Source organism: Myodes glareolus, chromosome 21 (assembly GCF_982192425.1).
Source record: "Myodes glareolus chromosome 21, mMyoGla1.1, whole genome shotgun sequence".
In the NCBI taxonomy this organism is placed as follows: domain Eukaryota; kingdom Metazoa; phylum Chordata; class Mammalia; order Rodentia; family Cricetidae; genus Myodes; species Myodes glareolus.
The window spans coordinates 15,867,984-15,891,819 of NC_142046.1; the positions used below are offsets into that span (position 1 = coordinate 15,867,984).

The 23,836-nt window shown below is 52.8% G+C and overlaps 2 protein-coding genes across 8 annotated transcripts in view; one reads left to right on the plus strand and one right to left on the minus strand.

Annotated features, from left to right (window-relative positions):
- The first annotated feature begins 452 nt into the window (after positions 1 to 452).
- Prrt1b (proline rich transmembrane protein 1B) lies at positions 453 to 12,392 on the plus strand. The gene is made up of 4 exons (XM_048431909.3): positions 453 to 1,258; positions 5,905 to 6,353; positions 7,036 to 7,179; positions 8,347 to 12,392. Exons 1-4 carry the CDS (start codon positions 1,249 to 1,251, stop codon positions 8,494 to 8,496), a joined length of 753 nt encoding a protein of 250 aa, XP_048287866.1. The 5' UTR covers positions 453 to 1,248; the 3' UTR covers positions 8,497 to 12,392.
- An 803-nt stretch (positions 12,393 to 13,195) lies between these two features.
- The window catches only part of Rapgef1 (Rap guanine nucleotide exchange factor 1), a 119,108-nt gene continuing 108,467 nt past the window's right edge, over positions 13,196 to 23,836 (minus strand). For all 7 annotated transcript variants that reach the window (XM_085681440.2, XM_085681439.2, XM_085681441.2 and 4 more), the window contains 10 exons: positions 23,491 to 23,575; positions 20,981 to 21,073; positions 20,235 to 20,420; positions 19,748 to 19,832; positions 19,512 to 19,606; positions 18,089 to 18,167; positions 17,888 to 17,989; positions 17,367 to 17,464; positions 16,271 to 16,399; positions 13,196 to 15,609 (listed from right to left, as the gene is read on the minus strand). In XM_085681440.2, the coding sequence (XP_085537566.2) occupies positions 15,459 to 15,609; positions 16,271 to 16,399; positions 17,367 to 17,464; positions 17,888 to 17,989; positions 18,089 to 18,167; positions 19,512 to 19,606; positions 19,748 to 19,832; positions 20,235 to 20,420; positions 20,981 to 21,073; positions 23,491 to 23,575 (1,103 nt within the window). In that variant the 3' untranslated portion in view covers positions 13,196 to 15,458. The remainder of the gene's footprint in view (positions 15,610 to 16,270; positions 16,400 to 17,366; positions 17,465 to 17,887; positions 17,990 to 18,088; positions 18,168 to 19,511; positions 19,607 to 19,747; positions 19,833 to 20,234; positions 20,421 to 20,980; positions 21,074 to 23,490; positions 23,576 to 23,836) is intronic.

Here is a 23,836-nt window from a genome sequence, read left to right on the forward strand (position 1 = left end):
AGTCAAATGAAACCAAGTGCTGATGGTGACAGCAGACCCAGCTGTTTTAAGTCCTGGTGTCCTGTGTAGGAGGCAGCAGCTATAACGGCAGGTGATGGGGACAGTGACGGCTTTCCTTTTCTATGCCACCCTTCAAAGAAACAGACGGAGCCAGGTTTGGTGGCACACTAAATCCCAGCACTCTGGAAACAGCTGGTCTGATTCCGGAATGACAGCACCTGGCTTTGATCTGCCTTTGTGATTGTGATTGCTACCCCTTGTGTCTTTGTTTGAAGTATGTAAATCTTATCTGAGAGTTTCCTAAAGGTTCAAAGCCTATGCAAAACCTGGTTTTGGGAGGACTCGGTAAACGGAGATGGCCAGTGACTGGGAATTGCTTAGGCATTTGTCTCTTTGGGGAGCTTCAGATAAGAGGTTTTGGTATGCGGAAATTGACTTGCTAACGGTGTAAATTGTACAACAGTAAAAGAAACCGTTTGCAAAACTACAGTCAGTTAGTTCGCCAGAGGCTGACTCCCTGAGGCTGCAAAGGCTAAAATTCTCCCGAGTGACCCTGTTTCTTCTATGGACTCGCATAACTGAAAACCTGACACAACATTCCTCCTCGTAAGGGAGCATAGCCGTGAATAATAAGGCGACCAAGCGTGCGTGTGCTGCGAGAGTGGTATTTTCAGGTGACTGGGTTCGGACCTGTTGTACATTCTTTGGCCTGGTGCATCTTGGGAAGAAAGTTAGGCACCAGTTGTTCTAAACCTCAGCTCTTAGATGAAATCTACACTCCTGGCTTCTCTGGGGGCAGGGAGCCGGAAGATGATGACTTAGTTATTCTATTTTGCCTTTGCCCACGTCTCCTCTTCTCCGTATGGTTTTTCTTTTGGCTCTACCCATCCCTGTGGGAATTGCACGAGCCTCCTGCCCGCCCTATTATTTTGACCACGTCCCCGCCCCCCAACATCCAGGTCCGGCAACTCCTCAAAGGGTTCACTAGGCTCCACAGAGCGGATCCTGCCCTCGGGGTCCGCCGCAGCGCTGTCTGGCCCAAGCCGGGAGGACTCAGGGTGGGTTGCAAGCGCCAGGGCGAGAGGGAGCGACGTGTTGACACAGTCGTGGACAAACAAGGCGGTCAATTATTAACCTGTCGCGCTGCGGGCACCAGGAAACCCAAGCCGGCACGGTCAACCGAATGGGGCGGACCTAGGCTTGAGACCCGGAGCAGCGCAGCCTGCGTGCACCCACGCGGATCCAGCCATGGAGGCAGGTAAGGGGCGCCGGGTACAGGGGGCAAAGCGCAGGGACCGAGGGCGCAGGCAGGAGCGAGGTGACACTGGGCGCGGGGGAGGGGGGATCCAAGAGGCTGCGGCGAAAAGTTCAGTAACTCTCGCTCTTTCTTGCATCACTGCGGGACATCTGGGGAAGGATGGGATCCTGGTAGAAAGCAGGTGTCCTGGCAGCAGCAGGTGGCTCTGCATTTCCCGCCCAGACTCTCCTGGTTGTGTCCAGTGTGTGCTTGCTTTGTTCACCGACCCCAGCCCCGACCAGGCTGAGGCTCCTCAAGCAGGGTGACCCAGCAAGGAGGCGTGCAGAGCCGTATGGGAGAGAGCTCGCAGGCTGGATTTGAGAGGCAGGTGTGGATGCTCCCTGATAGGGTCCCATCGCGGCCACACATCTAAGCGGAGGACCCCGGGGGGCCGTAACCGCGTCCCGGCGCTCACTCGGGAGTCCCACGGGCATGGGTGTTGCCAGGATCCACGCAGGGTTGTGATCAGATGCGCCGGGTGCCCCTCGTACCCTGCACTTGCTATAGAGGATGCTGGGGTGACTAGCAGAATTTCACTGTGCCCCGCCCGCTTCTACATTACCCCTAGCCTTGGAACAGCCCCAACACCTCCTCTGTCTCGGTTGGACTGTCGCCTCAGGCTCGGGTGTCGAGAACTCGAGAACCCCAGGCCACAGAGCCAGGCACAGCCAGTGGATTTATTTACTCGGAGGCCCCTATCTGCGTGCCCGTCGGGCCAGGTATTTGCTCTGGCGGGATCCAGGGAAATTGCGGTTTTTGTTATGATAACTGGGTCAAGGGCCTGGCGTTTCTGAAACCGCGTCCCGGCTCCTTTCGCAGTGACTTTAAGTTGCTGAAGTGCTTGCTGGGCCCTTTGCTCCCTAGTCTGTGTAAGGAGGATCCTTAAGATGTGGGGAGGACTTGAGCCCAGGGCCCTGGCACTTGCTCCCTGTCATAGTTATAACACTGCTATTGCTATCTGTCCTTATTTTATAGCTGGTGGAAAGAGGTCCCGTGTTCGCACCTGCTCTTAGGGCCAGCTCATCCAGGCGAGGGTTCCTGGGACTGACTGGCTGGTTCCAGAGTTACCTACCGGTTGTTTGTGGTCTGTCCAGGAGTAGGCTCGCCCTGGTTCATTGGCAGTGGCAAGGATTTCCCTACAAGAGAGGGCAAGAGCTACAACGTGCCAGTGGTGTGTGTGTCTGTACATGTACATGTGTTAACTAGTGGGTTCACAGTAGTCAGAGAGGTCAGAGGGGGATTCCGGTCTGCCTTATTCCCTTTAGAGGGGATTTTTCGCCCAGCCTGGGGCTCAGAAATTCTCAGCCCTCCTCCTATATCCATCCCCACAGCACTGAGGTTTCTGGTGTACACCTCCTCTTCCCACAGACTCCAGCTTTTTCTGTGGGTTCATGTGTGTTCAACAAGTGCTCTTACCCACTGAGCCATCCCTGAGCCCTGTTTGGGTGACTTTAGAAAACTTTTCCAGGAGGCAGAGGCAGGCAAGGCAGATCTCTGAGTTCAAGGCCAGCCTGGTCTGCAGCGTGAGTTCCAGGACAGCCAGGGCTACACAGGGAAAGCCTGTCTCAGAACAAATAAATAAATAAAAACCCTAAAAACAACAACCAAAAACCCCCAAAACATTTCCACCCCTTCCTCCCTCTCTTCAGTATTGAGGACTGAACCCACAATCCCATGAATGCCGTGAAAGACCCCCGGAGTGGGGAGGCTCACTTAAGTCTCCAGATAACACGACCCCCAGGAACTCACGAGAGACCGTCCTTGCTGCAATCACATGAGGTTTATTGACAGGACAGGAGCGAGCTCGCTGGAGCTGAAACTCATTTCCCATGCAGGCGTAGAGGAATTCGACCCCGAGTAGCTGGGAACGGAGGTATTTAGGGGAAAAAACCCACAACCCAAAGGGCTTAGGGAGGGCGTCACTGGAAAATTCCGAAAATACCAGTGATAATCACAAGGGGTAACTCCCCGTTTCTCAAGATTATAATTTTTTAAATTAATTAATTTATTTATCATGTATACAATATTCTGTCTGTGTGTATGTCTGCAGGCCAGAAGAGGGCACCAGACCTCATTACAGATGGTTGTGAGCCACCATGTGGTTGCCGGGAATTGAACTCAGGACCTTTGGAAGAGCAGGCAATGCTCTTAACCACTGAGCCATCTCTCCAGCCCCTCAAGGTTATAATCTAACTTTATGGTCAGCTAGTTCCTGGAACAGAGTCTCTGAATCGGCTAACCTAGATTTTTGGTTCTTCTCTCCCTGCTAGATATTTGGCTCTATGTTTCCTGCTAGAAGGGTCTGGATTTATCCAGGTCTTTCAGCGGGCACGCTCTTTATCACTGAGCTATGTCCCAGCCTTTAGAAAGTTTTCTTAAGGTTTTAAGTCTGAAGTATTGTTCAAATACACTGACCAAACATAGTAAAAATGTGTGTTGTGATCTCTTCAAATATTAGACTCTCAGTTCCAGGCTATCTGGGGATACATAGTGAGAATTTGTCTCAATAAATGAAATAAACTCAGATAATTTAAAATTTAGTTTAAAATTGCTACTTGGTTCCCAAGTGTGTTTCTCTTTACCTTGTGGAACATGGATGCTTTTTCTTCTAATTCCAGTGTCTGGGTATCAGAGATGGTATACATTAGTTTTTTAATTGTGTGTGTGTGTGTGTGTGTGTGTGTGTGTGTGTGATTTTTTGAGACAGGGTTTCTCTGTGTAGCCTTGGCTGTTCTCGAACTCACTCTGTAGGCCGGGATGGCCTCAAGCTCAGAGATTCTCCTGCCTCTGCCTTCTGAATTCTGGGATTGCGCCTTTAGTTCCAGAACTCGGAAGGCAGAGGCAGGTGGATCTCTGTGAGTTTGAGGTGCATGGACAAGCACTAGAATTCCATGGTTCACAGTGGAGGCCAGAGGACAATTTGCAGGAGTCTTTTCTCTCCTTCTACCATGTGGATCTTGGGGATTGAACTTGAGACCCAGCAGCAAGTTCTACCATGTTGAGCCATCCAGCTGACCTTTCTTTTTGTTTTTGAGATAGGGTCTGGTAGTCCTGGCTGTACTTGAACTTGCAGCAGTCCTGGGTGCTGGGATTGCAGAGTTTGTTGGTCCCTTTGGTTTTCCTTGAAGAAAGCTCACATGGTCGCTTCTTCACAGTGCAGATTATACGGCCCTGGGCCCTTGGTGTTGAGGCTGTCAGTGTTGCCCTCAGCGCTGCTGTGATTCCCTGGCTCCGGTGATTGCGCCACACTCAGCTTGAGTTCACCTTCTGTGCGTGACTTCTCCGTGGTCAACTCATCTCTCAGGCTTCCTGTGCTAGTGTGTGGGTCTGCCCCTACACCTGTGCTCAGGGCTGCATTAGATGCTTGTGGGGATTAATTCTAGAGTGTCAGAGCATCCCTGATTGTTCAGGACTTGGGGTCCTCCAGGACCAGAGACAGTCAAGGGCGCAAAGGAATCCAATGATGGCTTAGCTCACAGGCAGTGCTGAGGAAGTCCAGCATCTCCACTCTTTTTCCTGCGGGGTCATTCCTTTATCCTGAACTCCGGGCCCTGAGGGAGCAAGTGAGGAACCTACTTGCTGTTTTCACTTTCAGCGACCCCTGGTGGTTTTTGAGATTTGTCTCAGGGGTTGGAGAGAAGTTTTTTAAAAAGCAGGGCTTGGGCTGGAGGGATGGCTCAGGGGTTAAGAGCACTTGCTGCTCTTGCAGAGGAGACCCTGGTTCAATTTCCAGCACCCATATGGCAGTATACAACCATCTGTAACTCCAGGTCCAGGGGGCCCAACATCCTCTTTTGACCCCACAGACGCTGCATGCATATAATGTACAGACATACATGCAGGTAAAACACTCATGCCTATACAAATAAATGCACTTTTAAAAAGTGTGCTTAAAAAAAATAAATAAAAAAAAGTGTGCTTAAAGCACGCAGCATGAACTTTTCCATCATGAAAGGTTTTGTCCCCTATTCTTTTCCCAAGAGGGAGGTCATAGGTCAGCCTCAAGGATTATCTCTGGAGCTGTCTCCTCCGACGTTTGAGTCTTTCGTTGACTGTTAGATCATTAGTTAGGCTATGGCGGCTGGCCAGTGAGCGCCAGGGTCTGCTAGTCTCCACCGCTGGGATGGCAAACTTCTGCCACGATTTTTGTATAGGTTCAAAGAATTGAACTCAGGTTTCCATGGTTGCACGCAGACATGTCACCAACAAATCCGTCTCACCAGCCCTGGCAAGACCACTGCTAAGAGCTGAGGCGTCAGTATCTGTAAGTCCTGGACCCTTGCATAGTGAACTTCCCTTCCTTCACGTTCAGAACTTCTTGGTCACCCTGAGAGCTGACCCACTAATGTTACTGAGCACTCCTCCCCAAGCTCTGGCGACTCAAGGACACAGTGTTTTAAGTTCCAACTTGTGCTTTGTCAATGTCCCGAGAAAGTGTCAGGCTCTGCATAGGTTCAAGAGGAGGCATCACCGAAAGAACCTCATGAGGCAGGGTGATGGGAGCATTGGAACCCAGGCTGCCTGGAGGAACGCACTGGGTCCCCTGCTCTCTGGGTGCGACTGGGCTGAGGGATCAGCAGCCTGGCCTCACAGGCCTTTCTCCCCAGGTCCCGACGTCAAGGGGGGAGACAGCCCCACAGTCCCAGAGGACCCTACCGTCGCCGAGGACACACGCAACCCATCGCAGCCGGTGCTCCCGCAGCTCCCACGCCGACCGCAGCTGCTGGATGAAGACGCAGGGCCAGACGAGGACGGGGCCGCGGCCGCAGAGGGCAGCGAGCCCGCCCGGGGAGACCCAGAACCCGCGTCCACGTCGGGCGAGGCGGGGCCCGGGCCCAAGGCCACTGGCTGCACCGTGCCGCCCATAGGCTTCGTGGGTGAGCCGCCGCCCTATGCGCCGCCGGACCCCAAGGCAGTGGCGCTACTCTACCCGCCCTTCCCGCAGGTGCCGGTGCTGTTCCAGCCCGCACCTGGGCCTACCGCACTCTACCCACCGCCGCCTGGGCCGCTCTTCCCACCCGCCGCCGCTGCGGGAGCCTCCTTCCCCTTCCCCTCGGTGAGAGCATGCCCCATGGCAGACCTACACACAGGTGGCTAGAGATGAGGGCCCCAAAGTGGATGTGAGGTGATAGCCTGATCAAAAGAAAAATAATAAATAAAAAGATTTTCCTCCCAGAGACAGGGCTTCTCTGTTTAGCCCTGGCCGTCCTGGAACTTGGTCTGTAGACCAGGCTGGCCCGTGACTCACAGAGATCCGTCTGCCTCTGCCTCCCAAGTGCTGGGATTAAAGGCTTGGGCCACCATCGCCTGGCTAAAAGAGAACTTCTTTTAAAGACAAGGTCTCATGCAACTTAGGCTGGCCTGGAACTCACTTTGTAGCTGAGACACCCGATTCTGTAGCCCTCACCTCCTCAGTGCTAGGACTATGGTGGCACAGGTGTAATTCCAGCAGACGTAGAGGTGGGTGGATCCCTGGGTTTGAGTCCAGCGAAGTCTACCTAGAGAGGCCCTGTTGACAAAACGGCAGGCAGGCAGTGGGTTGCTACTGTGGGGGAGGTGGAAGCCTACACAGCTCCCTGGCTGGATAGGACATTGTGGTGGTCCGCCCTGGACTAGGCTGTGTGTGCAGGGTGGAGACGAGAACACTCCAGGGGCCGGGGGTGCGTGTGAGGAGGGGAAGGGGGTGGGGGTCAGTCCCACTTTCTCTGGTTTTTCATGTAAGTTGTTCTGCCCCACAGTATGGCAGCCCCATGGCCGGTGGGCCTGCCCCCATGCAAGTGGAGCACAGGCCTCTGCCCAAGGACTTCATGATGGAGTCAGTGCTGGTGACCCTGTTCTGTTGCCTGCTCACGGGGCTCATTGCCATTGTCTACTCCCACGAGGTAGGTGACCGGGAGGGACACAGCTGTAGGAAAGGAGCCTCTGCCCTGTCGGGCCTTGCAGGTGTCCTACACACCTAACAGCTGAGTAGGACCCAGGAAGAAGCCCCGTTGGGAGGCCTAGCCTTTCTTGTCTGTTTGCCTCCTGCTGTTTGCCTGTGACCCTCATTATTAAGGATCTGTTCTGGCAAGTTCGAAAACAAAAGGAGGTATAAATGATTGGTGAGGGCCGAGGGGTTGCCCAGCCTGTTGGAGTATTTCAGCAGCCTGGAGTCTGCATACCCATCCAGCTGCCTCCTCGGCTAGCCTCTCTGTCTAGCTACCATCTGCCTGCCCATACCTCTGTCCTGCTGGCTCACAGCTACTCACCGGTTAATTCATCTCCCTGCCCTCCCTCCCACCAAGACACACCACTCTATCAATTCAGCCTCCCGCCCTCCACCCATCCGTCATCTGTCAATTCATCCACCTCCTTCACCTGCCTTTTCACTGACTCACCTCCCAGTTTCTACTCCCCTGCCTCACTTCCTGTTCATTCTTTCATTTGCATGACTGTCCGTCTCCATCCTAGCTCTGTCTCACTAGTATCTCTCCCCGCCCCTCCCCCCTCCAGCTTTTCCCTCCATTACTGTCCATGTGCCTGCCTCTGGCTTAGGCCCTGGGGACTCACTGATGAAGGTGCCTTAACTTTCTGACTGACGGAAGGCAAGCCTTGGGGTGGGAGCTGTGCCTGCAGCTAATGGCCTGGCCTTGCTGGGAAGAGGGGAATGTCTCAGTTCAGGTTAGCGCCAGCCAGGGCTGAGGGGAGCAAGCAGCTCAGAGATGGGACTGTGGGTTTCGACTTCCCCACTAGCTGTGTGACCCAGTGGGGTCATTCAAGTCTGCTGAACTTTCACACCATCATCAGCAAAGTGGGGTGCAATGAGCCCCATTTGAGAGTTGCTATGAGGTGACATGAGAGAAATCTGAGGGCATTCGTTAGTGCTAGAGGAGGGACCTCTGCCACCATTCCCGCACCTCAATGAGCTGTGGGGCTGGGTACCGCTATTCCCAGACTGGCAGTTCTGGCTTGTGGCATGGGTCTGGTCTTGAAGCTGTGCTGGTGGGGTTTGGGGCGGGTAGAGGGGGAATCACTGTTGATGCGTCCCACCCTGACCTGTCTCATTACAGACTCGAGCAGCCCTGGGCAGGGGTGACCTGGCACAGGCGGAGGAGGCTTCGAGGAAGGCCCGCTCACTCGTACTCTTCAGCCTGCTCTTTGGGGTCTTTGTATCTACGAGCTGGGTCATCTATGTGGTGGTGGCCCTCTACCTCCCCTGAGTCCAGGACCTGCAGGCCAGGCTGTGCCCTTTCTGTGGACCCTGATCCCCGTGTTGCTCACACAGGGCAGAGGGGAGGTGGGCTCAGCAGTCCTGTCCATGGGTGGTCCACTGAGGCCTTCGGTAGGATCCTAATCTGAGGGACACAGGCCATTCCTGGAATGCCCGCCTTCACCTTCATTCCTGGAGAACACAGAAGACTACCGTCTCCACTGTCTAAAGAGCCTTCCAGAGGACGTGGCCAGCTCCAGCCCAGCTCAGGGATCGGGCTCTAGTTGTAAGTGCTCTCCCGGAGAGCAAAGAGGTGGGCTCACTTCTGCTTCTCTCCCTGGGAGCTCCTGCCTGCTCCTGCACCCTTGTCCATGCTGGGAGAGATCAGAAATTCTTGTCAGTACTTCGGAGAAGACCACTACTTTCTGTCTTCCTCCTGTGTGCAGCTGAGTCCCCAGGTTCACTGCTTAGCCTTCTCCGAGCTGTCTGTCTGCGGCTCACACTTCAGCTCCACTTACACAGGTCGCCTCGTTTCCCGAGATCCACTTTTCTAAAAGTCTCTCTCTTCTCTTTACTGCCTCTGGCTTCCGCTGGCGACCTGTCTGAGACTTCCCGCTTCTGCCTTTCCCTGTCCCAACTTCCTGCTCACTCTTCCACAGTCACTGGACGAGGCCAGCTGAGGGTTGAGGATGTTTCGGTTTGTTCAGTTCCCTGCACGCACAAAGCCATCCCTAGCTCTACAAGATGGGCCATGGCAGTGCGCGTCTGTAATCCCAGAACTTGAGCAGAAGGAACAGTTTAAGAGCAGCTCTGGCTACACTGCAAGCTGGAGGTGAGCCTGGGCTGCGTGAGACTGTCTCAAAAATAAACAAAAGGTGCTGGGTGACGGTGGCACATGCTTTTAATCCCAGTACTCAGGAGGCAGAGGCAGGTGGATCTCTGTGAGTTCAAGGCCAGTCTGGTCTACAGAGTGAGATCCAGGATAGGACAGGTTCCAAAACTACAGAGAAACCCTGTCTTAAAGAAAAAAAAAAGCTGACTGGCTCCAAATGTTACAGAGAAACCCTGTCTTGAAAAACAAACAAATAAACAAACAAAAGGGTCTGTTAGGGATGGCTGTCATGACTGGGGTGCTCTCCAATCAGGCCACCCCAGATGCTGTGAGACACCTGTACACTGATACACACAGCTGTCCTTACATCATGTGCCCTGAGGCCAACTCCAGATGGCTGTGAGGGAGACTCTTGTCACAGGGTCCCATCCATCTCTGAGGAGGGCATTAAGACGGACTTTAAAGTGTGGGCAGCTCTAAGCATGGGCAGCTCTCTCTCTCTCTCTCTCTCTCTCTCTCACACACACACACACACACACACACACAGAGGCTGGCCCCTCTGGGCCCTGCTCCTAGTAGCCAACAGCTCCTGAAGCGGAAGCCCAGCCCCCTCCAGGGGCGGAGACTGGAATAAGGAAGTCAGCAGTGTGGAGATCCAGAACACTGGGCTGTTCTGGGACCAAGAACTTGACCTTCAAAATGCATGACAGCCACAAAGAGGACAAAAGGGTTTTTTGGGGGGGAGCTGGTAGATGCCTCAGAGGTACCTCATAGCACCCAGCAGCCAATGACACCATTCTCAAGCCTTTTAAATAAGTCGCCACGGAAAAGTTTCTAGAAGGCTGTTCCTTTGGTGGTATCAGTCACCTGGGGATCGTGTTAAACTGCAGGGGGCCTGTAACCGCAGCCTGAAGCTCTGCATGACTAATGGGAATTTTGCCTCTTCTGCTGCTGCTTCAGAATACCTTGGGTGGTGATAAATAAAACTGTCAAGACTACCTGCGTCAGGATCTAAGGCTCCAGTGCCTATTAATGCTGTTGTGAGGGAGAGGTTCCTAAGAAAACAGGAAAGTGGAGTCTGGAATGTGAGCAGACAGCTCAGCACTAAGTGTGAATATACAGCTAGAGTGGGGGACATCCCAGCACTAAGTGTGAATATACAGCTAGAGTGGGGGACATCCCAGCACTAAGCAGGAATATACAGCTATAGTGGGGGGCATCCCAGCACTAAGCATGAATATTCACCAATTAAAGGGTGATGGCTCATCAGGTAGAGGCATTTGCCACCAAGGCTGACTGCCTGTTTAATTCCCAGAACCTGCATGGTGGAAGGAGAGAGACAACTTCTCAAAGTTGACCCCTGAGCTCCACATAGGCACTGGGACATATGCACAGCTGCCCATTACACACTCACACACACACACAAACACACACAAAAGGAAAACAAAACCAGAAGACTGATTCTGTAGCTAGAATACCATGAAAAATAAAACAAACAAACAAAAAAAAAAAGGCAACTCAATGAAGAGGTTAGATACAAAATAAATATACAAAAATCAACCATAACCACATGTTAAGTTGAAAATTCAAAATACTGCTCATTATAGTAACAGAAGCCAGATGGTGGTGGCACACACCTTTAATCCTAGCACTTGGGAGGCAGAGACAGGCGGATTTCTGTGTGTTCCAGTCCAGCCTTGTCTACTCAGCGAGTTCTAGAACAACAAGGGCCACACAAAGAAACCGTCTCGAAAAACAGAACAAACAAACAAAAAGTAACAGAAGTAGTAAGATTTATAAGATACTTCAACAATAAAGATCTGTCTGGCCAGAGTCAGGTTCCAGTGGGTAAGGGTGCTAGAGTGCTTTTGTTTCTCTTTGACACAGGGTTTCTCTGTGTATCTTTGGAGCCTATCTTGAAACTCACTCTGTAGACCAGGCTAGCCTTGATCTCAGAGATCCACCTGCCTCTCCCTCCCGAATGCTGGGATTAAAGATTAAAGGCGCGCGTCATGCCAGGGAAAAATAAATCTTAAAAAAGGGGAAAACAACTGAAGACGGCATCTGATGTCAGTCTCTGGCCTCCTTGCCCTCACAGACATGTGCTTTGTGCGCGCGCGTGCACACACACACACACACACACACACACACTATTGGGGTTTTAGCAGGAATTGCTTCATACCAGTGATTGAGGATGAGATGGCTATTTTGGGAGTTCTCGGTATGCAGCTGAGGCTATGCAGTGTACTACACCTGGCAACTGACATCTATACAATATGATCTGATAAAATGTCTTATTTTATGTATATAGTGCTTTTTGCATGTGGTGTGGTATTGGGGATTGAACCTAGGACCTCACACATACTAGGCAAGCATCTTACCACTGAGCAACACACCCAGCCCTTACATGTAGGTCATTTTTTTCTTTTTTGGTATTTTTTTCAAGACAGGGTTTCTCAGTATAGCTTTGGAGCCTGTCCTGGAACTAGCTCTATAGACTAGGCTAACCTCGAACTCACAGAGATCCACTTGCCTCTGCCTCCCAACTGCTGGGATTAAAGGCGTGCGCCACCACTGCTTGGCAAATCCTTTCCTTTTAAAGCCCCCTGAAGTCTGACACGTCTGCTGAAGTTTATGCTCACAAGATGCTGTAGCCCATATTACTGTTTCCCTTTTCAGTGTTAATCTCAAGTGTGCTTGTCTAGTTTTATTGTATTGACTACAATTGCAAACACTGCATACTGAACAGAAGTGTGGATGGCGAGTTGCCTTTTGATCTTGGAAGGTTTTCAATTTTTCATTTTTGTAAAAAAAGATAAAAATTAACCAAGTGCTATAGTTCTAGACTTTTTAAGCATTAAAATAATACATAGATGTCGAATTTCAAATTTATGTATTAACTGGAAAGTTACGAAATGAATTTTACTGCTATGGTTAACTATACTGACTTTCAATCCAGACTTTTTATTTTTTTAAAAGACAAGGTTTCACTTGTATCCCTGGCTGGCCTGGAGATCACAGGGATCCATCTGCTTCTGCCTCCCAAGTGCTGGATTAAAGATGTGTACCTCCTACCAAGTGTGACTCAGGCTTGTTTTTATAATTGCTTTAGGATTTTGTGTAGAGCATTTTGTTTGTATGCATGTGCACTACTGCATGTCTGGTGCTGGGAGAGGCCAGGAGAGGGCACTGCCTGCCCTGAAGCTGGAGTTACAGACGGTTGTTAAGACACCGCGCGTGTGTGTGTGCTGGGACTTGAACTCAGGTCTTAAGAGCAGCACTGCTCTTAACTGCAAAGTCCTCTCTCCAGTCTGACTTCATCAGGGGCTGGCTAGGAGCTGTCCTCCTGGGTGTGGTACTTCATTCCCAAGGTCTGAGGACATTTCATGGCTCTGAGACCACCCCTTCTCTCAGCATTCATTTGGAAAGTCACAGGAGTGACCCGCAGAAGGTACTGTGATGACAGAGCAGGGACAGAGCTCTTGGGTATGCACAGTGCTTGTGTATTTCTTTTTTTTTTCTCATGCATATATGTGTGTGTGTGTGTGTGTGTGCGTGTATAGGTGGAGGGCACCTTGCAAGAGTCAGTTCTCTCCTACCTCATGGGTCCCAGAGAACCCAGGTTGTCAGAGTGGTGGTAAGTGCCCATGGCCACCAATCTGTTTTCTAGGCCTGCTTCCTTTCAGTCTGAGAAAGGCAGGTCCTGGTGCTATCCATCTACTCAGCCAGAACGACCACAACCACAAGAACAGGTCTGAGAAGAGAATGCCGACCAGAGCCCTAGGCTCCACCCCCCCTTCCCCTTCAACTAGGTCACAAACAGGTAGGGATTGGCCCAAGGCAGCCTGGTACAGAAAGCCTGGACACAGAGGCGGCATCAGACGGCTTTTGCCTGTTTATTTTTTCATATAAAAGTTACGCGCTTGTAATGTCTGTAGGAAGATGCCACTGTCGGACAGGTTAATGGGGGATTTATATTACAGCATCACACTGGGAGGCATTGGGCAGGTGTCTTGGTTCATGGTCAGCCAGATGTGGCATTTGCTTGCTCTATCCTTGTCCATACCAAACTCACAGGTAAGGGCTGGCCTCTGTTGAAAACTGACTTGTTCGTGCCACTTAGGTGCCTACAAAGACTGATCTCCATAGCTCTCCCAGCCCCCCACCCCCGAGAAACAGACATGTGGAAGCCAGGCTGCGGTGAGCACTGAGCTCAGCCTCAGCCAGAGGCAGGTGACTAGGGAAGCCTGTTGGCTAATAAGTTAAATCCACATATTGCACCTCACTGTCCCCACACGGAGGCTCCAGAGCTGTCCTGGCCCTTTGCTTAGGCCACCAAAGGCTCCCAGGACTACAGGAGGCTCTGGCTTTTCTGGATCTGGAAGCTGAACCGTCTTCTGTCCAGCTCATGCTTGGGAACCTGCAGGCGCCAGACCATACACCTGCTGCCTGCTGTGGCACCAGTAGGCTGGGCCTGGTGGTCTGTGCTACAGAGAGAGGCTGGAGGAAGGGCCCTATGTGCACAGTGCCCCCCACTCGCACACAGCAGCACTCAGAGCTGGTGAGGGACAGGAGGTGGAGGCAATGACTGAAATGAAAGGACCTGCAAAGGAGAAACAAACCAAAGACCCACACGACTGCTCACAAGCTTGACTCCACACACACTCCTTAAACAACCCGGGTGCCCTGGCTGCTGCCAGAGGGAGCCGGCCAAGGGGCTGTTCACAGATACCCCCCTCTCTTTACAGCACAAATAAACAGAGAGGGGGAAGAACAGCCCAGAGTTCCTTTTTGATAAAAGCTGCTAAAAAAAAAAAAAAAAAAAACACCCAGGAGGGGTTTAGAGCGACAGTTGTTTCAAATTTGCACCCGGCCAGCAGCTGTTGCTGTCTTCCTTCTGCTGCCATGACTGGGTTGAGGAAGCACAGAGATCCTGGTGTCCACTTGACTAAGCCCCATGACCAGAAGAAATGGGTGCTTGTCCATGCAAAAGTGAACTGGAGGCACGGGAGGGCTGGCAGCACATCTGACCCGCACCTGCCGACTAGCCACAGTGGCGCCCATGGAGCCAGGGCCTGGGAGACCCTAACACCGAGCCCTGAACATCTTGCCCTCGATTGTCAACCTCAGCAGCAGTGGTGGCTCCACATCAGGGGACGAGTGCCTGCCTGGAATCAGGAGGCCTCTGGAGGCACTCACACCCCAGGCCTGCTCTGCCTTCTCGGGGACACCAGACATTGCCAGGGTACAGAAAGGGACTAGGGACCTGCTGGCTGCCAGGGGTCGGGCAAAGTGGAAGGGAAGCCCGTAGGCCTGGAAGGGACAGGAGATGGCATTTAAGGCACAGCAAGCACGGAGGGGCTGCTTGCCTCTCCTTCGGTCACTAAAGACCCTCACTCTGACCTACTCAGAAACACAGCCTTGGCCCCAACTCAGCATGAACTCCCCCTTCCTTCTGCCTCCTCTTCCTGATCCCCAGAGTGCCAGTGGTGTGGGCAGCGGCTGCAGCTGGGCCAGGGGTGGGGGCACAGGAGGGAGGTGCTACTGGTGTTGCTGTCATGTGTAGCAGGTGAGCCTAGTGGGCCATGCATGGCAGGACACGTCTGGGGCCACTACTGTGAGAATGCCAGCTCTGTGGCTGCTGCCGCCACTCACCATACCCTCTGGGCCAGGTCTACATGCCTCATCCTCCATATTTAAAAGATTCCTGCCATGGCCCTCCTCTGCTTTCTGCCTCCCATGTCCTTGGAGGGCAGCCTACCCAAGGGTCCTGGGGCTTCTATGCACCTGCCACTTAAGAAGGTGAGGGCACCCTTGAGAGGGCTGAGGCCCGCCACTGCCCTACTCTGCTGCTCAGGTCTCTGTTGCTCCCCAGTTGGAGGGGAACAGTAGGGAACAGGAGGGAGCATCGACAGAAAACAGAAAACAAAACCAGACCAGGGGCCGCCAGTTCACAAGCCAGTCCCGAGGCCTGCCGGCTAGCTCATTGTGGACCCTGGGGCTTTAGCCACAGGGAGAGAGGCAGGAAACTGGCTAGCAGGCTCGGGTGCTGCCACATAGCCAAGCTGTGGACAGGTTCTGAGGCTGGTTGATCCAGGTCCTCTCCGGGCCGCTTGAGTGTTCTTACACCCAGCCAGTGCCTAGGTCTTCTCTTCACGGTCTGTTTTCCGCCTTGTTATGTTCCTGGGTTTGATCTTCAGAGAGAGTTCCCATAGGGCCTCCTCGGCCAGGTGGTCGCTGAAGTCATTGAAGAAGTTTATGATGTCGTCGTTTCTTCGGATGTCATAGTGCCTGGTGGGAGAGGGGCAGTCAGCAAGTCCAGGGCTAGCTGAATAGCTAGACCAGAACCTCTCACAGAGTGCAACCCAGATAACTGTAGGCCCTCACAGTCAACTGCCTGGCAGGGTCACTGCTACCCAAGCTGACAGGGGACAGCAGCACTCAGCACCATACATAAAACAGTGTGAGCAGCCCACTGTGCGCTCTAGGCCCTCAACTAGCACTGCTGCAGCGCTCCTCGAGGGTCCCCTGGGCAGACCTGTCTGGAACGCGGCGCACTCAGGCCATCCTGAGTGGGCCGTGATGTCCAAGCCTGCTCTGACTGCCCTAGAGCCAGGTAGCCCGGATTGTTAGTCTCCTTTTTTTGTTTTTCAGGACAGGGTTTCTTTGTGTAGTCTTGGATGTCCTGAAACTCTGTAGACCAGTTGGCCTCCTCCTTATGGCCTGGAGAGTACCTGCTTCCTGACTTGTATGTAACTGGAGAACAAACTGGCTGCCACGAAAGGCCCAGGCCCAGACAAGGAGTTGAGCCCTTTATGTGGATTTCCCCATGCTGTCCTAATAAAACCCAGGGGAGCAGGGACTGTACCTCATCCCACAGATGCGGGATCCTGGCACTCTGGGCTATGCCCCTCCCTGCAGCGAGGCCAGGCTGGCACCATGTAGTACTTACACCTGCTGGAAGCACCGCATGCTGTCCAAGATGTTGAACTGTTGCCACCGCTTGGAGAAGTTCACTTTCCCGTCAATATAGTCTGGGTTTCCCAGGTGAACGAAGGTCAGGTCCTGCAGAATCAGACCTCTGGGGATGAAGGCAGAAGCCAGTTACTGTATGGAGACAAGACTCAGGAGGCAGCTGCTTTGTTGTAAACTGGCTTTGCCACCAGAACTGTAGCCCATGATAAGCAGCCACTGAACCGTAGTGCAAGCCAGAGCACAGATTTAGGTGGTCTTTTGAACCACATGAATCCTTGCTTTCTGGACTCTGGGTCAGATTCCCCCTACAGATCCCTTAAAAACTAGCTCAGCACTGGCAGAGCCTGGAGCACCTGAATCTTATAGAGGACTTACAGGCTAGAGGATTGTGGGTCTGACCTGGCTACAGCATCAGACAGGGCTGTAGCCACTAACGTGAAGTGGTTAACTGAACAGTCAAATAGACTAAAAATGCAGAGGTGGCTCAGCAGTGTTCACTGCTGCTGGGCGCGGTGGCACACACCTTTAATCCCAGCACTCGGGAGGCAGAGGTAGATGGATCTCTATGAATTCAAGGCCAGCCTGGTCTACAAAGTGAGTGCCAGGACAGGCTCCAAAGCTACACAGAGAAACCCTGCCATGAAAAACTAAAACTGAAACAAACAAACAAACAACAAAAACTAAAATGGGGCTGGAGAGATGGCTCAGCAGCTTACAACTGTCTGTAACTCAAGTTCCAGGGCATCTGACACCTTCACACACTAACGCACATAAAATTAAGTAAGTTATTTGAAAAAAAAAAAGGAAGAAGAAAAAGAAAAGAAAAAATAAAGTATTTACTGCCATTGCAGAAGACCTGGGTTTGGTTCCCAGAACCCACACGGCCACTCGTAACTACTTGTAACTCCAGTTCTTGGGTATCTCATTCTCTCTTCCGAAGTCTGTGAGCACACATATGTACTCAGACAGACAGACAGACAGACACACACACACTAAAAATGAACAGAGGGAGCTGAGAGGTCTGAATCATCAGGTGTGGGGACCACAGAGTTGTGGGCGGGGAGACAACTCACAGGTATGGGATACATGGGGGTTCCACCTCTGAGAGGGCAGCCCGGTAGGCTCGGAAGGAGGATGAGCTGTCAATCAATGTGCAGTACTCGGCCAGGCCCTGCAGGATAGAGGTGGATTAGTGACATGTGATGATGCCAGATTCAGGCCCTGCTGACATCTGCTAATGGTGGAAGGCCTCAGGCCTATTGTGGCTGACGCGTCCTCAGAGAATACCCTGTTCGTGGGCTCACTTGTCCCCTCCTCTGGCACTCCTCTCACCCACCCAATAGGCCTAGTGTGCAGTCCTGTGCCCAGAACGGCCACTTTGGATGGATGGGCTAAAGAATGCATTCAGCAGCTGAAGCTGGGAGAGTTGACCCACAGCCAACCATGAAAGTCACAGGACTGGAGGCCAGAGAAAGGAAGCTGAGGTTTTTGAAGAAGCAGCTGTCTTGGTCACACAGAGGTGGGTGGCCAGATGGAGACCTATGTCCAATCTTATCAGGCCCATACCAGTCTGTTCAGACTTCCCACCACCCACCTCTGAGGTTTGCCTCTGCCACTCCAGCCTGCGGATGGGTGCTGAGTCCAGAGCTGAGAGGATGGCCAGGTAGGAGTTGAAGTTGTTCAGCTTGCGCAGGTGCTGCAGAGAGGCAGTGGTAAGGGTAGGGGCAATGGAGGGCTGATGGCTCTAGCCTCCCCAGGCAGAGTTGGAGGGCTCTGGGTACTGAGCCACAGTTACCTTCATGATCTTGATGAATTTCAGAAGCAGCCTCTCCCGGTCCTGGGCCTTCTCTTGCAGCATGATGATGGAACGTACCCTGCAGGGAAGGCCAGACAAGCAACAGCTGAGCTGCCCATCTTCCACAGGCTCGGTGCCCCGGGAGGGGAGATATGTGCGACCCCTGTGCCAGTGGTTACACGTTCTTACACACTTGAAGCCAAAGGAAGCTAAGAGTGGATCTGGTCCCTGATCTCAGGGTGTTCACTGTACCTCAGGGGGCCAGAACAAGGACCTTGGATTCTCCAAGGGAGGCTTGGGGGCTGAAGCATCTTCAGCAGGGAAAGGCCTCATGGGGCCTGACGCTGGCTCAGAGATCAGCTAACAGCTGAGTAGGAAACCACTTGGTCAGCCAAGGGGATGGAAACTTAGAACCTTAGCAATAAGGTTGACCTCATGGTGGCGTCAACCTCCTATGGTTTACAAGGGTCACTACAGGGTTACTCTCCTATCCTGTAAAGGGCACTTGTGTCAGGGACGTCAGAGGCCATGGCTCCAAAGGGCACTGTGCACCTCCAGCCTGCCCAGAGCTGTGGATCAGGCAAGGCTCAGGAGGGAAGCATCTCCTATCTGCCCTAGAAACTAGGACACTAAGATTGGAATGGTGGCTACTGGTGAGGGGAGGCCCTTTCCCAAGCAGAGGGAGAAGCAAGGCCTCCAAGAACACTGAGAAGCAATGAAACCTTCCCCTGGGGCCACTGCAGACATGTGGGGTAGGGCTGATACAGCAGGATGCACCTGGTCACATCGTGAAAAGGCAAAATGACTGGGTTATACACACACAGAGCTGGCCTTCATTTTGCTTTAAGAATTCAGAGACAAACCGGGTGTGGTGGCCCTTAAATTAGGAGAATGTAGGCTGGGCAGTGGCAGCGTGCCCTTTAATCCCAGCACTTGGGAGGCAGATGCAGGAGGATCTCTGTGAGTCCAAGGCCAACCTGGTGTACTTAGTAATTTCCAAGACAACCAGTCAGGGCTCTGTAGAGAGACCTTGACTGTCTCCCAAGAAAAGAACTCAGGTGTCCTTTGATTTGCCAAAGCCTTAACAATCCACTCCTCTGCTTATCGGTTGATCTCTATCAAGGCAGCCAGGTGAGCTGCAGCCCTGATGGCTTTACTGGTCCAGCAGAGAGGATGCCTCCTGCCTCGCAGAGTCACCAGCCAATCCTGGCACTCTTCCCTGCCAGGCCTCACTGAGAGCCTATGGTGCCTCTTCAACCAGCTCTGTAGGAAGTCACCCCCTCCCAGCCTTCTCTCTGGTGCCCAAAGTTCAAGGCCAGAGCCCGCATGCTCTGGAGGGAGCTCAGGCCATTCAACCTCTCTGCCAATGACGCTTGAGCTGCGCCACCCAGACCAACTGAGCGAGTGCTGAGGCCGCTCTCACCAGTAGGACATGTTGTTGAAGTGCTCCGTGAACTGGGTCAGGTTGGGGCTCTTCTCCTCATTCTGCTCTTTGGCCCAAAGCAAAACTTCAGGAATCTGGGTGGAAACAGAACAGATGGCACTACAGCCTGCGGTGTTCCCGGTCTGGGGTGGGCTGGGGGTGCTCTCCTTAGGGACGGTCAGCAGCAGTGTCCAGGCAGAGAGCTGCTTCCTTTTACAGGGCACCTCAACACATACCTCTATCTTATAGAAAAGTTCGGCATCCAGCAGTGTCAGCTGCTCTGCTATCTCGTGGCTGTGGAAATCATGCAAGGTCCCTGGCCTGGAACACAGCATGAGAAGCATGGTTGTGGGAGAGTGATGCAGGCTTTCCTTCTGGGCCCTTCTGGGCCACAGAGCTGCTCTCAGGTAACTGGCTTCCTTCCTCTCCCGCCTCCGCTCCACATGCCTACCATCCAACACACCCGCACCAGCTGGGCAGAGGGCAAGAAAGACTTCCCAGGCTTTTAGGAAGTCAGGATGACATAGACGGTAACATCAGTCCTGGGGAAAACCAGAGCTGACCACAGCCCAGAGCACATCCATCTCCTCCATTTGCACGGGGAGAGGCCCAGTCATGGGAGCCCAGGGACTGTCCCCGAGGCACCTCGTCACAGGGCTGTGAGCAAAGGCAGCTGCTGGGCTCAGTTCTGATCTACAGCACAGTGCTGGGACACTGGCTCACCTGGCTGCGACACCCCTGGCTGCCAGAGGCTGGTCGGAATGGGCACACCTGAGCAGCTTCTTCTGGTCCACCTTTTCCAGAATGTTCTTCCGGAGTACACGGGCCAGGCTGAGCTCTCCGCTGCACACTAGACGGAAGACTAGCTCCATCAGTAGCTTCAGGATCTCCTCCGTCAACTCCACCAGGCTAAGGGCCAAGGGCACTTGGTGAAACGTAGGACCCAGTTGAGGACAGTGCTGGGAGAAGCCTTTCTGGAATAGGTCCCTGCCAACTTACTCAACACACTTGCTGCTTTCTGCCTCGGGGAAGATCCTGTCTAAGCTGGGTATTATGTCAGGGCAGAAGATCCTCATCTCCACTGAGCTCCTCCATTCCTGACCTCAGCAGTATACAGCCACCACACATGAACAAGATGCCATCCAAGGGCAAGGATTCAGATGTGGCACCCCCAGAACTGCTTACTGTGAGTCTTTCTGTGAACTCGTCCTAAGATAACTCAGGAAGACACAGTCCTAGATGGGGCAGAATTTCTCTTGAGAGTCTAGAACCCACCCTACCCTCAGAGCTGGGACAAATCAATGGAACCAGTGGGCAATACTCTGTGCTGGGGGCACATACCCCCACAGTGGGTGGAGTGTAAGAGCTGGGCGATCTAGGTGATCACCCCACGGCAAGCTAGTGGCCTGCTGCAATGCAGTCCTGAACATTGGCCAACCAGCCCTGGGACCCCAAGGCGAGGAACTCACCAGAGCTCATCCACCACTCGCACCAACACAAAGAACGTGTTCTTGCTGACTCGTTTCTTGAATGTGTCAGCGAAGGGAGAGAACTTCTCGTATGTAAAATGTGGGTTAAGGTCCATAGGACAGGGTCTGCATGGAATGCTAATTTTGAGGCTCTACTCCCATGAGCCACTTACAGTGCTGGGAACTGGTGAGTGAAGACTTAGCTTATGGAAGCAAAGGCCTGGTCTGTGTGTAGCAAGAATGTGCAAATCTAGTACAGGTCACTTGTTCCACAGGCTGCTGCACCCTCCAGGGCATCTGCGGGTCAGACCTGAGTGTTGACATGCTGGCTGAGGGCGCAGATCCCTCTCTAGACATCCTTGAAAACCCAGGGCCCAGAGAGTGAACAGGTTAAAAAGCCCCTCTCTCCATCCTATGGGCTTCCATCCAGAGATCATTTCCCTAGCCACATGACCACAACGGTGTGGATGCTCCTGGGAGCTTGTGCCTTGGAAAGCCAAGTTGGTCCTCCTTTGTGGGAACAACAGACTCTCCAGGTGCTCCCCACCCCATGACAGCCCTCACACTTGACTCATGACCACTGATGCCAGAGTCTACTTTGGAGATTGTGGTTTCCTGCTGTTTCTCTGCTCCCATTAACTTTCCATTCTTTCCCTTATTTCCCAGTGACCCATGACCTGCGTGTTGGCACTCAAGGGGAGTCATGCCACATGGATGATCTACTTGGCCCCCAGAAAAGTGCTGTCCCAAGTCTGGGGTGGGGATGTCTCCATAAATAGCTGGCTGAGGCTAAATGGGGGAAGAATGAGAAACTCAGGGTGGTGGTAGAGGTTGGAGGTGGGAATACACAGGTCAGTTACCCATGCTCCATTTCACCGGCACCATGGGAAATATGGTGTAACAGAAATAAAAATGGTCTCACAGCCAGGTGGGATCCCACATGCAATATATGTCAGGTTTGACATGTTCCTGGCAGATGTAGTTGATAGTCTTTTGCTAGGCCAGGCTCTGGCAGGTGTTTAGGGTCCACAAATGGAAAATGACCACACCTGTCCTGACAGGCCAGGACGTTTAGTCAGGGTCAGACTGAGGACAGGAGGTGTGAGGGAGCCCCTGAGAGGGTTCAGGGCACACAGGAAGGCGGAGAGCTGCCCCAGTGACAGCAGCTGCCCAGCAGATGGCAGTCACAGGCTATGTGGCTGGGAGTGGCCCAGTAACTGTGGTTCCCAGACAGGCCTCTAGGAAAGAGAAAGGGAATAGGCAGCAAAAGTGAGTTCTTTCAAGAACACAGGGTCTCTGCCACTAACAAGGGGAGAGACAATCCCCACGGCTGAGGCCTGGGCTAGGGGCAAAGCCTACCTGTGGTGGAGGAGCTGTCCACTACCTAGCCAGGGCGGTAGAAGGGGCCAGACCTGCCTTGAAGTCACTAGTTGTCGTAAGCAGTCTTCACTGTCCCCCCACCCCTCCCCTCCCTCCTTCCCTCCTTCCCTTTTCGGTTTTTCAAGACAGGGTTTCTCAGTGTGGTCCTACCTATACTGTGTGGAACTCACTCTGTAGTCCAGGCTGGCCTTGTACTCAGAGATCTGCCTGCCTCTGCCTCAGATGCTGGAATTAAAGGTGTGTAACACCATCACCTGGCTGAGTTTCCTTCTCTCTCTCTCTCTCTCTCTCTCTCTCTCTTTTAACTTTATTTAACTTTTTATTTCATGCGCATTGGTATAATGATGTCAGATTCTCTTGAATCTGGAGCTACAGACAGTTGTGAGCTGCCATGTGGGTGCTGGGAATTGAACCCGGGTCCTCTGGAGGAGCAGTCAGTGCTCTTAACCACTGAGCCATCTCACCAGCCCCCAGTTTCCTTCTCTTAAGTCTGCCTACTAGCTGGACATCCAGGGTTCAGTGTGGAGAACCTATAGGGAGCCCCCTGGCAGGGCCACCTACCTCCTTCTCCCAACCTTTCTCAGTCTTTTCCAGACCCGCCCAGTGGTCCCAGCTGTCCTCAGCAGTGTGGCAGTGCAGCAGAACGCTATTGCAGGCCCTTCACGTCATTCTACATTTTCCTCTGCCATTTTGTGAGAGTCAGGGTCAGGACACAGCAGGATTGGATGGGAACTGGGCCCCACTGTAAAGGTGAAAATGTTAGCTGGGCGGTGGTGGCACACACCTTTAATCCCAGCACTTGGGAGGCAGAGGCAGGCAGATCTCTGAGTTCGAGGCTAACCTGGTCTACAAGAGCGAGTTCCAGGACAGGTTCTAAAACTACAGCGAAACCCTGTCTTGACAAACAAACAAACAAACAAAGGTGAAAGTGCTATCTTTGGTCTTGGGGGGGCAACAGGCTGCCCTGGAAAGGGCTGAGAACCTGAGGGTTGGTGATACTATGCAGCTCAGTTACCTTATATGCCCAGGTTCACACCCAGCCTCAGTTTCCCCAATTACATCATCAGAAATGGTGTAACGCAAGTAAAAACGGTCTCACAGACTGAAGGCTGCAGACCCGGGAAGGATATCGGTACTGCAGTTTCTTGATGAGCTCCTCAGGGCTGATGAAGGTCCTGTAGGTTGTCAGGAAGGCCTCACAGTACAGCACCAGGTCTGCAGAAACACAAAGGAGCCATTGATGCAGGACCCAGGGTGCGGGCTGTGGACTGCAGCATGGGCACCATGCTGAGTTCTCCCTGAGAGCCAGGCCAGGGAGGGCAAGGTAAGCTCCTGTTTCCTGACTGTGTCCCGCATCCTTCATCTCATCGACACTAGCTACGAATGATGGGCTGCCTGGGGAGCCAAGCTATGGGAGGGTCTGAGGCCCAGTGCAGGAAACGAGCTTCAATTACTCAGTGACCCTGTGCTGGGAAG